The 18,096-nt window shown below is 29.6% G+C and overlaps 1 protein-coding gene across 6 annotated transcripts in view; it reads left to right on the forward strand.

Annotated features, from left to right (window-relative positions):
- The window catches only part of LOC122634455, a 64,523-nt gene that overhangs the window by 9,661 nt on the left and 36,766 nt on the right, over window positions 1-18,096 (forward strand). For 2 of the 6 annotated variants that reach the window (XM_043823434.1, XM_043823454.1), the window contains exons 1-2: window positions 14,914-15,542; window positions 15,706-15,730. The exons of 2 other annotated variants lie outside the window; for them this stretch is intronic. In XM_043823434.1, coding sequence (XP_043679369.1) covers window positions 15,531-15,542; window positions 15,706-15,730 — 37 coding nt within the window. In that variant the 5' untranslated portion in view covers window positions 14,914-15,530. Of the gene's footprint in view, window positions 1-14,913; window positions 15,543-15,705; window positions 15,731-18,096 lie in introns of those variants that run through there. 2 more of the 6 variants (XM_043823461.1, XM_043823444.1) reach the window with 2 other exon arrangements.

Consider the following 18,096-nt stretch of genomic DNA (forward strand, 5'->3'; position numbering starts at 1 on the left):
TATCTCTCAAATGATTTGTATCTTCTGTCAAATTTTCCTACATTTTTTTATCTTTCTCTCTCTCTCTCTTTCTCTCTCTCTCTCTCTCTCTCTCTCTCTCTCTCTCTCTCTCTCTTTCCCTCTCTTTCTCAGCGTCACAAAAATTCTATCTTCTATTTCGAAATTTTATGATTACCGGTTAAAAAAGAAACAATACGGATATGAGATTCTCAAGTTTCATCTTTTAATATTCTTTCTATTACGCACATCGATCTCTACGTAATACGATATGTTGATCGTCGTTTGCGATTGCATCTCCGGGAGAAGTGTCATCTTGCATAGATACCTTCCTGATTATAATTAGTTACGATGATTTTTCATCGATTTATTGTTATTTTGATATATCGAAGCATTCTTATCTTGATATTAATGAAGTTATTTATTCATTTCTTTTCTTTTTTTTCTTTTTTTTTTATTTGTTTTATCCTTTTATTATTTTTCCTTTAACAATTATGTATATTAAAGCGAATGAAGTAAAGAATATAATCTTGTCGAGAGTTTTGAAAAATATGTCTGACGTAGTTGACTAATCGCTCCCGATACTATTCTACTCATTCGAATAATAACGAGTGAACGTAGCCGAGCATGTCCATGGTAAAGTATGTACGGTATATCTATTTGACTTTCGCAATTATACACATACGTAATGTTATATGTATGTATGTGTATATATGTATGTATGTATGTATGTATGTATGTATGTATGTATGTATGTATGTATGTATGTATTACAAATTTTTATGCAGGATCAAAAATTGCATAGTAAAGGAGATGTCACGATTCTTCGACATTATATTTTCCTATTCTTTTCGATTCTTTTTTTTTTCTGGAAAATACATTCAGATATATACACACGTTTAATACAAAAAAAATAAAAATATTTTTCAAGTACGCGCTTTTAATCTCATTACCTTGATAAATGTATTAAAATGAGGATCAATGCTATTTTCGATACATAGATTACAAAAAAAAAAAAATCATGATTCTCATTCCTTCTACTAGCAATCACGTTGCTGAATTATTTCACAACGTAGAATACGTATTGTAAAATTGACACAAATCACGTGTTAGACGAAGTAGTATAACCTTGTGTCATGTTGGCATTTTTGTTAGACTTACATCAGTAATTGTTCTTCGTTTTCTTTCTTTCCTTTATTTATTTATTTTTTCTCTTCTGTCGTTAAAATATTAATCTAATTCACGAAACATTTTCCGGCATATTTATTTTTCATCAATATTTACAATGACGCACGTATACGCACGTCTAATTTTACGTTCTATGTTTCTCTACGTAGATGTTTTGCACTATTCTTCTACAGTTTATATTCGTACACATATATCACACTATTAATACCTGTTAATCCTTTTTTGTATGTTTTACGTTACACGTGATTCCTTTTTTGTTTGCTTACTAATACCCTAACAGAGACTTACTATAATGTAATGATCTCTCGCAGCATCTAGAGTTTTATTCTTATCATCTCGTTTTAGCATGTTTTACGGGCATTTGCGTTATCTGTCATAGATATTCGTCTTTGTTCGTGATATTATTCGTTCTATTATCTAAGTTAGCCTTTATACTTGTCTACCTTTATCAAATTGCATAGATTATGCGATATTATATCTCAAATGGCGTTTTCTTATCGTACGTTTCTTTTAAAATATAATATAAAATAAATAAAATGCTATAAATAATCATATAAGCAAATATAATATATATATTCATAGTCATCTTTTATGAATATTTATATATACAATATTCGATAAATTTTTCTTCAAATATAATAAAATACAAGAGATATAATAATATAAAATAAATATAAATATAAATATACGATACCTTAAATATATAGTACTCATCATATAACTCATTTTGCATTTAACTGATTTAAGTCACTTTGAAGTTAACTTATTATCATAATACTCCTATCTAACAAAAGTTTTTATATACGTGACATGAAGTAACAAAATTTTTCATTGTAACGTCATTGGAATTTCTCAGTTTATCACAAATTTTTCTTCTCAACAACATTTGACAATTTCTTCTTTTTTTTTCTTCTCCTTTTTTTTTCTTTTATAACGATCCGACAAATAAAGAAGAAGAAGAAGAAGACAATGGCATGTCATACGTGACAATATAAATTAATTCGAGGTCGTTAGGCGTGAATTAAGGATGACAAGAGAATAATACTCTTGTCTTATACGCGTTGCATTCCATAATTAAAATTTTGGTACTATGAAACATTTTATACGTTGTACATAATGCGTATTTACGTTTATAACATTTAAGTGTACTTAAGATTGTGCGATTAAAGGTTACGAAAGGTGTGACCTTGAAAAAGATGACCATGAAAGATGTCTAGCGGACTGGATTACTTTGTCGTTCTATTTTAAAACATTCGATGTAAAAGAGAGAGAAAGAGAGAGAGAGAGAGAGAGAGAGAGAGAGAGAGAGAGAGAGAGAGAGAGAAATGTTCTATCTTATTTCGAATTATTTATTAATTAACAATTATGATACGTAATCGGTATATTCATAAAATTAGTTGCGCTATAGCGCATATGATAAAAACGTAACTCGACAATCACTATTTAACGTTTCAACGCTCTGAGCAATTCATCAAGGTTATCAGTACCATGTTGCTATCTTCGAAAGCAAAATAGTCAGGATAAATACGGCAATTGTCGGGAAAACGAAATCGGAACGATTTAAAGCGGTTATCTACTCTTCAGAAAAGACATTCTGTTCCTTATAAATCACATTCCTTTCTCCTAACTCTATTTTTATTGTATCGAGTTATCGAAGGAATTCCGCCTTAGTTTACTCAAAACTATCGATAACCACTGATATCTATAGTCCTTTTGTTTGTAAGAACAATCAGTGGTATATGTTTACCTCATCGTATTAGTAATTTTTAAATCAATTTTCTTTAACGTTATATGACTTTGAAACTACATGGGTATTGACGTGTATGAGTGTACTTCGTTTTTTAATCTTTTTTTATTTTCTTTTTCTTTTTCTTTCTTTTTTTTTTTTTTTTTTTTTTGTTATAAAATTAATTATTGATCTAAAGATTTGTCAAGTATATTATGTTATATGGTATAAATTTTACAGTATTTGTAATTATAATTTTTTATAATAATAAAATGTTTTTTATATAATGTAAGGCATATATTTTAAAGATATAAAATTAGATAGAAAAGAAGATATAAAAAAGGATATATCTGTTTATATAATGATTTATTATATTTCATAATGTACAAGATAATATATTGTATTATTTTTTCTTTTAGATATAAAACACAGAAATTAGATTACTGAACAAAGAGTTAATTTTATAACATGGAATGATTCCTTTTTAATTCTAATAAATCTCATGAGAATTTTATCCGCAAAAAAGAAAAGGAAAAAGGAGAATAGAGAAAACAAAGATATAAGGACATAGTTTTTTCTCTCTGCTTCGTCATTCGGAAGAAGGTTGGGTCGATGACGTTAAGTCGATCGTATTGTATAAAGAAATCACGCTGAAAAGGTGGAAATTCAGGACGCGATTATTTTTCTTATTCACGGACGTGTCTTTGTACGTAACGGCTCGTACTAGTCTTAGATTCCTTACATGGGAAATCCTAGATTTGTCCTAGGAATTGTGCATTTACGTTATAGTTAAAGAAGAGGACTCTAATCTTATACGATTTGGGTGAAGAAATAAAGAAAGAAGAAAAGAATGTTGGACAAATTAGATATCCCATCGAGGCGTATGTAGGTAGAAAAATTTTATATACGAAGTTATAGTTACGTATGTAATATCATATGTTATATATAAAACTTGTAAAACAAATATATATACATAAAAAAAATTATAGGTATATAATAAAATTATATATGTGATAAAATTATAGATAGAACATTACACGTATCACATTAATTGTTTCATTATTTTACAACTTTGTATATAAGTTATACATAAAATTGTATTATATGTTGTTAATGTTGCATAACTTTGTATGATGTATTGTAAAACTTTTCATGCATCTACAACTTGACATATACAATCTTTGTTTTTTCTTTTGTATGTAACATTAAATATAAACATACATATATGTAATGTTTTATACAACATTAGCGATAATTCCAATTACATTTAATTACATTTAATCGGCTTATTTTTCTCAGTACGTTTTTACATTGCATTACGTAGATACGTTTTATCTATATACCTATATATTTATTTATGTATATACGACAGGAGAATATGTCTTCCTTACGAAACTTTGTGACGATCGTCTTACGAAACCGTTTAAAAACTCCTCGAGCGATGTCCGACGGCGCTATTTCGTTGCGTTCGTTACAATGCTTCTCGATAGAGATAACTATAATAATAATGGAATCGATTATAATGTAAATATCTCTTTTACGCAGAAATCTACAGGGTATCCAAAATTCTCCGTAAAATTTTATCATTTAATAAAATTTCCAATGGAATACGTATTATATTAAACGAGAATTTCGAAAATCCATATTTTTCCAAAATAAGTTTCTTTTATGAAAACAACAATGTTAGAAATATTCGATATGTGCATTAACGATTAGCAAAAAAAACATTTAGTCGATACTTCAAATTTTCTTCTATGTACATTACAGCATTTTTACATAAACTTTTTCAATAGCAGCTGTAATTTTAGATCGTCAATTTCTGTAATTGTACATAAGATCTTTGACAAATCCCCAAATAAAGAAATCAGGACAGATTGTAATGTCGGGAGATTAACTGGTCAATGAATTGCACCTTCACGGTCAATCCATCTCTTTAGGATAGGCAAACTTGGTAAAAACAAAAAAAAAAAAAGAACTAAGCTTCTAAGTTTTGTAAGATGACGTAATGCAAAGAAATTTTTACACTTGTTAATTATCCATTGTAACAGATAGAAATGTACAGATAATTTTCGGATACTCTGTCCATATAAGTTACATCGGGTATGTTTTTTTAAATTCTTATAAAAATTTTATGATAAATATCTTTTGTTTTATTTTTATTTTTTTTTTTTTATTATTATTTATAATCGTACTCTCTCTCTCTCTCTCTCTCTCCCTCTCTGTCTAGCTGTCTGTCTCTCTTTTTGCTTCTCTCTTTTTTTTACTTTTTCCTCTTATTTTTTATTCGATTTCTTTCTATACTTCGATTCATCATTCATTCAATTTATTTTCTCAATAACTTTGCTAGTGGAAAATTTATCAACACATGTTTATCGTTTATCCAAGTAAGTAAATTACTTTCCAGTCGGAAGTCAATTAAATGGGAGCGTCGCAACGCACCAAGAAGGATGTTTGCGTGCTAAAAAGCAAAGTCTATCGGTGAATTACCAGATAATTAGTCGAGACACCAACTTTCTATCGTTTTTAGGAAATTCTTTTATCTCGATACATTTGTAACGATACATTTTCAAAATGTATACGATAACGATGATCAACGATGATCATTAGTATTATATTAATCATTTATAATCCAAATTTCTTTTCCCATATCCAAATAAAAAATTATATTATTTAAAATTAATGAGATAATCTCTATTAGTATAAGTGCTATATTAATTGTAAGTACAACATACTTATAATTAATTGTTTTGATTTATATTCGAAGATTAACATCTGCATTATATAAATATATGTATATTTATACTATATACTATATGGTATAAGTTATACTTAGCAAATAATAATTATCGAATATAAATGGACGATTCATTTTGTGGCAAGGAAACGAAATAACATTGAAAAAATATAGATATATGAATATGCGATTTCAAAGTTACATAGTGTGTAGATGGTTAAGATCTATTGATTGCGATTGAGTAATCCAATAAAAGAAAAGAAGTATATATATATATATATATATATATATATATATATATATATATATTGGCTTACTTGCGGTTAAAAACAATGACGATCGAGACACTTTGAAACTTTCTCCTTCTTAGCTTCTCCGTAAATCACTTTTGCAAACCATTCGAATGGAATGAAATAATTTAATATTCTTAATCCAGTTACTAAACCGTAAACTTAGTTTCTTTCTCAGTTAATATAATCATTCTTCCGGAATTTGATCTTTAATCTTGGAATTACCAAGGTGAAAAAAAGATTATAGTTATTATTAGAAATATCGACGATTAAATCAATTGTATCTAGTCTTCTTATCTTTTATATCAGATTTACAGGATTTTATGTCTTCTTAAGAAACTTTTTAAAGACATTTTTTTTTTGTATTACACTTATGGAAGCTTAATATCACAACGTCAAATCTTGTTAACGATCCTGTCACTTGCAATGGATAAATCATGGTTATTGCTATCAATAAAGTACTCGCGATGGGTCAAGGATTTCTTACGATGATCATACTACGAGTATATAATGTGTGTGTGTGTGTGTGTGTGTGTGTGTGTGTGTATACATACGTTTTTTTATCATTTTATACTTTTCTTGAGTAAATATAAAAAGAAAGAAAATATTAGAAGGGAGAAGGTAAGAACGAATTCAAACGTGTACATTTATAAATTTCTAATACACGTATCTAATTTCTAATAACGAAAAGAAAAGAGCAAATATCATAGAATAACAAATATGAATTTCCTACGTAATTTACGAGTTTTTTACGTAACTGTAGATATCTGGAAAAACCATTGATTGACCTATACTTCTAAGAGGAATGATCTAGAGGAAAATAACAAAAATTAATTTTCATATACATATTTTTGATCTACGACTATAGATATCTAAAAAGATTATTGGTCAAAACGTAATTCTAAGATGAATGATCTACAATGAAATGACAAATGATATAAGCACGAATTTTCATATATTTCTTATGTAACTATAAATACCTGAAAAAATTATTGTTCAACGTATATAATTCTAGGAGTAATGATCGAGAGTGAAATGACTCAGAAATAGAAAAAAAAAAAAAAAAAAAAAAAACCTTGAGAAAAATTCGAATCGGGCTTATTCTCGTTAATAAAAATAGGCTATAGTAATTTCGATTGAAAATTACATTATTACGGGTATTATATTTAGAATTAACATATGCAAATGCATGCGTGTGTGTGTGTGTGTGTGTGTGTGTGTGTGTGTGTGTGTGTGTGTATGTGTACACACGTGCGTACATACGATACATCGTAAGCAAAGAGATGTGAAAAAAAATATAAGATGTCCTCTTTCCTCCGATCAGATTGAACGTTCTCAAGGTCGAACAAAAATAAAAATAAGAAGAAGAAGAAACACGGGATTTTCTTGGACTCGTCATTATCGCGAGAACAAACGTGATTTATGCACTCAAGTACAACTATCTCAAGGCACATGGAGTTTAAGATAGGCATACATACTATGCATAATATCTATGCGTTTGTCTTTGTGCATACCACGAATCTTAAACAAACTGTTTGTTCGTTTTCACGTTGAAAGATTTTTTCTTCCTCCGAAAATCATTGTTTCATCTAATCAAGAATGAAATAAAATTCTTTTTTCGAGATCATCTCTCATTTATTCTCATGTAAGAATTATAAAAAGACAGTAAAATTGATAGAGTTTAAATCATATAGAATACATGCATACGTACATGAGAAATGAGTAAGATATACCTAAATGATTTTGCAATTATTTTTTTTCGAGCCTTTTTGGATTAAATTCTTTTTCAATTAGATTGTAATATTACAAAGCTAATTAAAAAAAAGTCTGAAGAGTTTCGAAAGGAATAATTGATTTTTAAAATAATGTAGGAACTTTTGGTCCAATCTGTACACATATACATGCGTATGCACACGCGCGCGCACGAGACAAAAAGAAAAAAAATGGCGAACGCATGTCACGGGTATCTAAGGTTAAACCGGTGAACGTTCAAAGAATAATAGACGAGATTCATGACGAAGTTTTCTCGCACTGCAATGGGATATAGGTATCTAATTGTTATTCCGATCGTACTTAAAGACGATCCCGACTGGCTATGCCTTTCGAACGAAGCGATTGCTCTCTTCCTTCTTCCGCCTACCCTCTACGATGACGACGACGACTCCACGCAATGTCCATTAGCCTTTACATGTAAATTACGACTTACTTCCTCTGATAAAGATGAAGAATCTTCTCTAATACTTCTTCTTCTCTTTCTTTTTCTTTTTTCGTGCGAATTTCTCACTTTCCTGGCTTGTTACTCAAAATATAAAAAATAATAAAAAATAATTATGTATCTCAAGGGATATCATAAAATTGTCGCAAATAACATGATACGAATTGATATGACATTAAAATGACACGACATCGTTTCGTTTCATCTCGCGTGTGTAAGTACGCATATTTAAAAAAAGAAAAGAAAAAAAACAGAGGAAAAGAGGAAAAGAAAAGAAACAATTAAGTAATAAAAATATCATGAATCTTGAGAAATGTCTTACAATTGTCACATAACATATCACGAATAACATTAAAATGACGTGGCATCATATACATGTATGTAAATATATAGTACGTACGTACATGCGTATATATGTTCGTAGATGCATATATTTGTAAATATATACGCATGTAGTTTATTCTCGAGCGAGCACCTCTTTCATATGAAAGCCACTTTGAGCATAGTCACGAGGAAGAACGTGACGAACACGCGAGGAGACTTCTAATTGAATCTAATGGTCCAATCATGAATTATCCGAAGTCTTTGCTCGAGCTTAACTTAATCGAGCTTTCTTTTCGTATCTCCTTATCTTCTTAACCGATACATTTCTATTTTCAATCGAGAGGCTGGAATTTATACAATAGACACGGAAAAATGAACATTTATTTAAGATTACAAATAAACAGGATAAGATATATAGAAAATAAAAAAGATAAAAGATCTTAATATAATATGAAGAAACGTATCGACTTCGAATCCGATTATCATTAATATTATTAGATTAAGAAATGTTTCAGAGAGGCCGACGGTTAAACACAAGAAAAATACAGACGTAAATAAGTGAAAATTTCTCGACGATAGCCCATCGTATTATTTTGGTTAAGCAATAAACTTTTATCTAGTAGCTTGTATAGACAGAAAAATATATAACCACACACATGTAAAGATATAAATACTAACGTCTTAACGTGTATGACTCTCGCTCTCGTTACTTTCACCGAGTTAACGCGTTATCACTTACGTCTACGATAACGGTAACGATCAGTCGCACTAATCGAGTCTGAAGATTATCTTAGGCTAAATGATAAATTAGGGAAATATCTCGTCTAACGATAAGTTCGATTCTTTCGAGAACAATCTAAAATTTTTCTTCTCTATCTTTATCTTTTTCTTTCTTTTCTCTCTTTTTTTTTTTTTTTTATCTACACGAAATAAACATCAGTTATATTTTGTATTGTTATTTATTCTGTAAAATGTAAATCATTTAACAATACGTACATATTTTTCTTTTCTTTATCTATACGAGATAAATATCAGTTAGATGATATTGTTTTTTATTTTGTACAATGTAAATTATATATATATATATATATATATATATATATATATATATATATGCATATTTGAAGATTTTACACACATACACACACATATGTATATAAGTATGTTTGTTTACGATGCAAGTAGATACATAAAAAATAAGGAATTGATAATAGAATAACAAAGAAAGTTGAAAGTCAACTATATCTGAACAATTAGACGATACGAAATTCCATAAAGTGACACGCATAGAAATTAATAGTAGAAATTTCGAATTATTTACACGTATTTCCTGTTACGCTAGTACGCCTTCGCATTTTATTATTACAGACTAAACGTATAGACTAGGGATTCTCAAATGCAGGTGTGATACCCATATATAGTAAAACTTTTGAAAGTACACCATGATCCTGATATGTAACAATTTTATTGATTATATTGCAAAAGGTTTATAATTTTAAGATTTGTTAAATGATTTATGTCAGTTTTTGTATTTATCGATATATGTAGTTTATTAATGCAAATTTTAATACGTATACAGACACATATACATACACGTTTTATTTTATTCCCATTGTTATACTATAATTATAGTTTTATGTATCTATATGAAGGACATCCTAGACTTAGATACACATTTATAGGGGGTATGTGAAGCATAAAAGGTTGAGAATCACTTGTATAGACTAACGGCAACTTTACTATGATACTGCGATTAAAAAGTTTCACTATGGGATGACTGTCCTCGTCGATTGAAATTGCGTTAAGTACGATTATACGATTAGAAGAAGAAAGAAGAGGAGACGGTAATTATTATAAAGATTATGTGGTAAATGTTAGGAATTCGTGTCACGTGCGGCATCGTGTATACGAGGAACAAAATCATCGAGTAGGAGTAATTAAAAGATTCTTGGTATTTGTAATTTATAATTTAACGACCCCAAGGGATATATCGAAAGATCGAAAAGTATAGTAATAAGAAGGAATAGTTAAAAAGCTATTAAATTGATTACTTTAAAATGTGGTCATTATTGTAAATCATATTTCGTATGAAACTGAAAATTTTCCATTTTTATTCGAGCCCCAAATTTAGAATTATCTAAATTTGAGACTCAGCTTACATCGTTACTAAATACATTCGTTATTTCTTATTTAATACGTTGATCAAATATTTAACAAGTGAGATTACAATACAATACAATATATATATATATATATATATATATATATATATATATATATGTAATTTATAAGAAATATTTGAATAATATAATTTTTCTATTATTCTTCTTCTTTTTGTTACATTAACTTAATAACATTTATAGTATATAATATATTTTGAAAAAGTTGTTAAATAAAAATAAAGAAGTTGGAATATTTCTTCAATACGTATACATAATCGATAAATTACAATCTTTAGTTCGTACGAATCGGTATAGCTATATCCTTTAACTTTATCTAAATATTTCTGATAAAAAAATCATGGAAATATTAATTGTTACGTTATATTGATGCAAAAAGATGGCGATGACGTAAAGTTGCATAGCCGAAATCGTATCGCGTTCAGAGACCTCACCTTTATGCATTTTGCATTCGCAATAGAGACCGCACCTCTTTCGGCTAGCTAACTAAAATATGTGAAATGTGCGAGCACGCGAGGAGCTCACGTAAGCAAGCGCATGGATCGTTCGACGATACGATGATCGTGAAATACGCGAGTCGCGTCCGGATGCGAGACGTTCGAGAAATGAAACGGTACGACGTACATAAACATTTGTCGTTGTACTAACAGAGGCCGACCTCATTGGTACCTTTAAAGATAAGCATAATCGTCTGGTTCTTTTTCTATGTTATCGATCATTGTCCAAACGTATCATTTTTAATCTATCAATATCATCTATCTATCAAAATCATTTTTATTGAGGGATTCCCCTCAGATTTCTGTCAATTTTTTCAAATCAATTTCCGCCTAATATTTTTACGATAACTAGAGTAAAATAAAAATATTAAATATCTCAAATCTCTGATTGTTATTTAATTATGTCGACCAATTATAAGGCCTCTCCGATGATTATCACCACCAACTTCAATTTGTACAACGAATAAATCTCTTTTATATGTGTACCTTTACTTGTAGCAATTAATATTCAGAGGTGCCATCGCTATAGTACATACTTCTTACATTTTCTTTATACGTCTGTCTACCCATATTTATCCTCTGTTTAAAATTTGCAAAAAAAAAAAAAAAAACAATTCGTTTAGAATTTCTACGATTTTATTTAATCCATCACATTTGTTAACATCACTTGGCTTTTAATATTTTATTCGCAAATTTTGCAAAATGAAAATGTATAAAAATGTATATAGAAACGTGTTTTCTCTCTTTCTCTCTCTCTCTTTCTTTTGCAAACGAGTACATGTTCGTGAGATCGTATTCATGATAATATCATCAGTTTGCACGCGAGCGCGCAAGGTTAAGGGGGTTCAAAAATGATTATCAACGGTCTTCATTCGATGTGGGCGAAGTTACATTCTTTCGTCCTGATCGTAACCACGAACGGTGAATAACACTTTGTGCTAATTACGAGACATACACGCGATTCTACGACTATTTCTCTATCTTACTCTTTCCTAATTTTCAGACATTTACAATTTCATAAAAAAATTAGAAAAAAATTGAGGCAAGAAAATAAAATCATAAATTTAAATATCGAACGATACGAGAACGATCAAACGTATTGATTAAACATGGTAACGAGTTTGTTTTTATTTTGTAATAAAATAAAATCATTTTTTCTTTTTTTTTTTTTTCCTTTCGTTTAATTATCAGTTTTTTAAATCGATATTTAGCACGCACAATAAATGATGGTACGCAATTGGAGATGATTAGTCTCGGGAATATCCGCCCACTCCAAAAATGTTTCTTAATAACAACGTCCAACCAAAAAGAGATAGAAGACGTCAGAAAATCGATTATCGTACGTGTAAGATACTAATTAAAATATACGTAAATACATATATAGAAAAAAAGAAAATATCTTCGATACATACAGATGTATAATTCGACCGTTTCATTCAGGAAGGTCTCGCGTGTAAAAGAGAAACGTACTTCGCGTACGTTTTTCAACAACCTTCTTCGAGCAACGACACGAGAATGTATCCAAGAGCGAGTTAAAAGATGGTGAACGGGTGAGAAAGGTTGAGGAGAATCGAACGTTCTCGAAGAAAATTGCGAGCGATTCGTGTTATCGTAAAGTAATTAACAATTATATTTCTTTATAGGCTTCTTTGAAAATAAAAAAGAAAGAGGAAGGAAAAAGACAAAAAATAAATATAAATAATTAAGTAAGAACAAACAAAAAATGAGTGTTTATCTATCGTTAAATGATCACCACCCGCGATCGATCTTTTGCTTAATGACGATTTATTGATATCGTGACGTCACGTAAGAGATATCGTACATATCTTACCTCGACACGTAGAATCGTCAATTTCGAATTCTTCTATGTATGCGTATATGTGTAGATGCACCAATACACGCATATTTGAGCAGCCTTCACGTAAACAAGTATAATATAATTTATACGCCGAGTGTATTCGCATTGGTTGGGGTCATTCAAGCAGTACTCTCTTAACGTTTTTGACTTCGTTTTAAACATTAACAACGTTTGATTCCAATATAATTTTTCAACGATCATTCTCAATAACGAACTCAATTTGAAAATCATACCACTAATTCCTATACTTTTCTGTAATGATCGATGGAAAAAAGAAAGAGAAAGAACGTTAAATGACCCAGGAAGTTCGAACATGATCGACGATCCGTATCGATCCAATCTTCGACGATTTCCGTATATAACGGAAAAAGAAAAAGTAAAGAATTATTTTCACAAGTTACGATCACGTGAAGGAGCTTATCGCGTCCTCTAAATTTTTGATAATTTGTCAAGTAATTAAATTTGTCGCTAAGGAAAGATTTTGCTTTTAATCGATAAATATACGTGTATGTATGTACATATGTATATATATATACATAATACATATGTATATATACATATAACCGCACGCACGCACGCACACACACACACACACACACATTTAGATATCAAATATTATCGAAAGAATGAAAAAGGTTGATAAAGGATTGTGAATATTTTTTTTTAAAGATTATCTTATAAAGTAATTAAAGAAAATACATAGATAAATTAATTAAATAGGAAAAACTATTGACAATTATAAACAATTAATTTTTTTATTACCCGTTATATAATTATGGCATATCGAACTTCAAAAAATAACGTTAATTAAAAATGCGATAAGCGAAAGAATTTTATATTATATAAAAGAACTTATATATAATTTATATATATATATATATATATATATATATATATATACTTTTGTAATCACTATGTAATTTTACATATAAGACTATATAAGCCGTAAAAGGGATCCCGGATCAACATTGATCTTAACCGAACTCAATCGTGCTCATCTCGTAATTGATTCATACTCGCATACTTGCACAAAGATTTATGTGACACGTGTCTTTGTTGTTCCAACTTTGTCAAATAGAATCATGTTGGTTCACCATGTATGTACTTTAAAAGTATTCGATCGATTTCAGATAAGTCCTATTTTATCTCTTGTCATCTATCTTTTATTACTATCGAGTAATTCATGATAATCTGATAAAACGAAATTAACTTGTTCTATTTAACAGAAGAAATTCTAAAAACTGTTATATGTGTATCCTCTTTTATATTTCATTAACTTATTATTTACTTTATTATCAAAAAAAAAAAAAAAAGAGAGAGAGAGAGAGAAACATAAAGAATGAAAGAAAGAAAGATAGAAAGAAAAAAAAGAAAGAAGATAAGTGAGGAAAAACGTAGTTAATGTTATATGGAAAAAGAAAAAACGAATCTTAAGAATTTTTAATGAAATTATAAAGACCGATGGAATTCAAGAGGATGGCACGAATCAACGGATTGCACCGCGACTGACGCATATAAATTGATATTAATTAACGTCAGTAACCCTTTAATGACGCTCCCATTCATGTCTTGTTCTCTCAATTATCTCTTTCTCGTGAAAAAAAGTAACTTGAAAGATGATGGACATAGAAGAAGAAATAAGTTTGACGTTTAGCGGTGTAAGGAGAGAGGGAGAAAGAGAGAGAGAGAGAGAGAGAGAGAGAGAGAGAGAGAGAGAGAGAGAGAGAGAGAGAAGAAAATTACGTGATGGAGGGGAGAGAACGATGGAAGATACTTTCTCGTGACGACGAGTCGAATAAACGCGCATGCGCGGGTAACTTTCGCGGGCCCAGACGAAGCTGCGCACGGATCTCAGAATCAGTTTCAGTTTAAACGCGAAACCCGTGAGAGGAGGTGCGTTGTCATCGTCGTTTCTTAATCCTAAGTGTTTTTTCATCGATTTTTTTCGTCTTTCATCTTCGTTTTCAGAATGAAGTAAGAGAAAGATCGAACGCTAGATCGAATTTTTAAGTAAATTAACAAAAAGAACAGAAAGAACAATAACAGTAGGAAAAAATTGGGAAACTTTGCGCGATACGTACGAATTCTCGTTGATAAATTTTTCTATTTTTTTTCTTTCTTTTTCTTTTGCTTCCTTCGCATTGGTCGGTTTTGTTATTTATTATTTTTTTTTTACCGACAAATTACTTTTCTTTATCTTTATTTTTTTTTCTCTCTCTTTTCTTCTCCAAGACTTTCGTCTTTCAAAAGATTTTCCATGATTATCAAGATTATCGACCAGAAATTCGATAATCGTCTCGATAATCACGAAAAGACGTCAACGAGGACGCGATTTGCCTTTTATTATTTTTTATGAGCGTTTTACTCGGCGCGCGCGCGCGCGCAGTCGAGGATCAAAACGAACAAATTCGTCGTCGAAGAGAAGAAGGAGAAGGAACCGCGAAGCTTTCGCGGTTGATCGAGAAGAGACGGTAACGACGACAACAAAGGGCCGAAGATATGTTGGAATTTTTTGTTCAACATGCCGAAGTTGGTGCGTACACGAAACATCTTTTTCCCTTTGTTTTTTCTTTTTTTTTTTTTTTATTTCTTTTTTGGTTTCTATCTCTTGTTTACTTTATCGTTTAGTTGTAACTCTCTTGCCACACCTTGAGACATTAAAAATATCGAAACACTCATATTTCTTTGTCCAACAGAAAATTTTGAACGGTAATGGTGTACGTATGTATTACTGTTCAATAATATTTTCATGCATGTGTGTTTGTGTGTGTCCGCGTATACATGAGTTTATCATTTAATTCATTTTTTAATGAATATTAGTGAAAAAGACAAATAATTTTCTACGACGTTTTCGAACGTAATCTGTACCAAAATGGCGTCGTTATCATATATAGTTTTCTATGAAAGAAATTGTTTATCGACAATGCGACGATTGTAAGCGTTGCTGCTGATTCCAAAATCGCCAATTACTTGTTTGTTTATTTTTTCTTTCGTAAAGCTTCCGACCGCCCAAATAAGAATACCGATCGATTTATAACGTATGCGCGAACGATGAGAAAGAGAAAGTTTATCGTGCCCGAAGATTTTTAATCGACCAACGATAAGCACAAGAAGGCGAGTTCTTGAAACGTATCAGAGTAAATAAATAGGCTACATTCCATGCTTTTCTTCCTTTATAATACAAGAATCCATGAAACTTTCGAAATATTTTCACGTTAATTATATCTACATCTTAATATCTACATATATATATATTAAGATATAATATATATATATATATGTATATATATTTATATATACATATAGTCGTGCTTGTGTAAAAGACCCAACATTAATATGACTTTTGAAGATTGTTTATCCTTCGACCACTCCATTACGATAATTGATCTGACATTTTGAAACACTAATTAGTAAGTAATTAATTAGTTACCGATATATTAAGCTTATGTTACTTGTTAACTTGCACGATATTTCTTTTTTAATTATGAAAAATTATTAATATTGTTTTAAAAATAGTAATTTTTGATCGAAAAATATAAGTTCGACAAATAAAAGATATTAAAAGAATTTGGATATTTCCGATCGTCCCGATAAGATCGATAGTCGATTCGTGTCGTGCTTGCAATTAGTCGTTAAAAACGCGTTTCGAACGTCCATCGATTGTAGATAAGAAATATAATCGGACAAATGGTAGAGAATCGTCGTCGAACAAACACGAAAATAGTCAAATCGATATAACTTATATAGGTTAGCGATTATTCTATCTGCTCTAATCTCCTGCGTGCGTTTTTATTTCTTTTTTTCTTCTCTCGAAGAGTCGTACGTGAACGTAGGAATGTTCTATGTACATACACGTACATATATTATATACGTATGCATGATGTACATAGATAGGAATGTAAGAATATATCCTAACTAAAGTAATTTGATGTAATTCGATCGATTCTGTTCGGACCAATCGATTATGACCTTATCTTGTTATCTCTCTCGTTAGCGATATATAAGAGAAAGAAATATGTAGGGAGATTTTTTTAACGATTAGCAATCTCCTACGTAAAGAGTCAGGTGTGTATACTATGAATAAGGTATACTGAGTATTTTATATTTAATTAATTATTATTATTATTATTATTATTATTATTATTATTATTATTATTATTATTATTATTATTATTATTACTTTTATACAGCGTTATAACGACTTCTTTCGACGAAATATTACAAGGTTTGAAAAATTAAAAAAAAAAAAGAGAAAAGATAATTAAACCTTAAACATTGTTTATTCATTGTCACTTTTATACTTAATAATCTTTAATTAGCATTCATAAGATAAAGAGAAATTTGGATAAATAAATAATTTATAAATATTTGTGAATTTGTTCCTTTTTTCGAATTCTCTTTCTCTTGAAAGATTTTTTCTGCAGTACACATATACATACATACAGACATATGTACATATGAATGTACCTATCTCCTCTACGTATTTGTAAATAGGTACTTATGGATTATGGACAGTTATGCTTGGCTGATTGGCCGGTTCTCCGAGTAGCTAACGCGCTAACACGCAACGTCTCTCTCAACGATGTCGCTGACACAGTGTGTCAATATTTTCAAGTATTTCTTTCTTTTTCAATCCGGCCTTCGTATTTCTAATTTCGACATTCGAACAACGATAATTATCTCGTCAATATTTTTTAAGACTTAAGCCTTAAAATATTTTTTAGAAAAAGAATAAAAAGAAAGCAAAAAAAAAAACAAAGAAAACGATGAACCATAATCGATGATTGAAGATTAATATTTTATTAGTATTACAAATCGTATTAATGTATGTATGTGTGTGAAAATATTATTATTATTATTTTTTTTTAATAATACTTTATGAAAAAATGTTTTCATCAACTTATAATTATATATATATATATATATATATATATATATATATATATTCTCTATATGTACTTTCATTTCAACTTCAATACCAGCATCATATATCCTTGTTTTATTCAGCGTGATAATGATAAGAGTCGAAAGATCTTCTGCAATTTCGAAAGACTGGCGTAAACAAGGAGACAACGGTTGAAGGATTA

This window comes from Vespula pensylvanica, chromosome 1, assembly GCF_014466175.1.
Source record: "Vespula pensylvanica isolate Volc-1 chromosome 1, ASM1446617v1, whole genome shotgun sequence".
Taxonomy (NCBI): Eukaryota; Metazoa; Arthropoda; class Insecta; order Hymenoptera; family Vespidae; genus Vespula; species Vespula pensylvanica.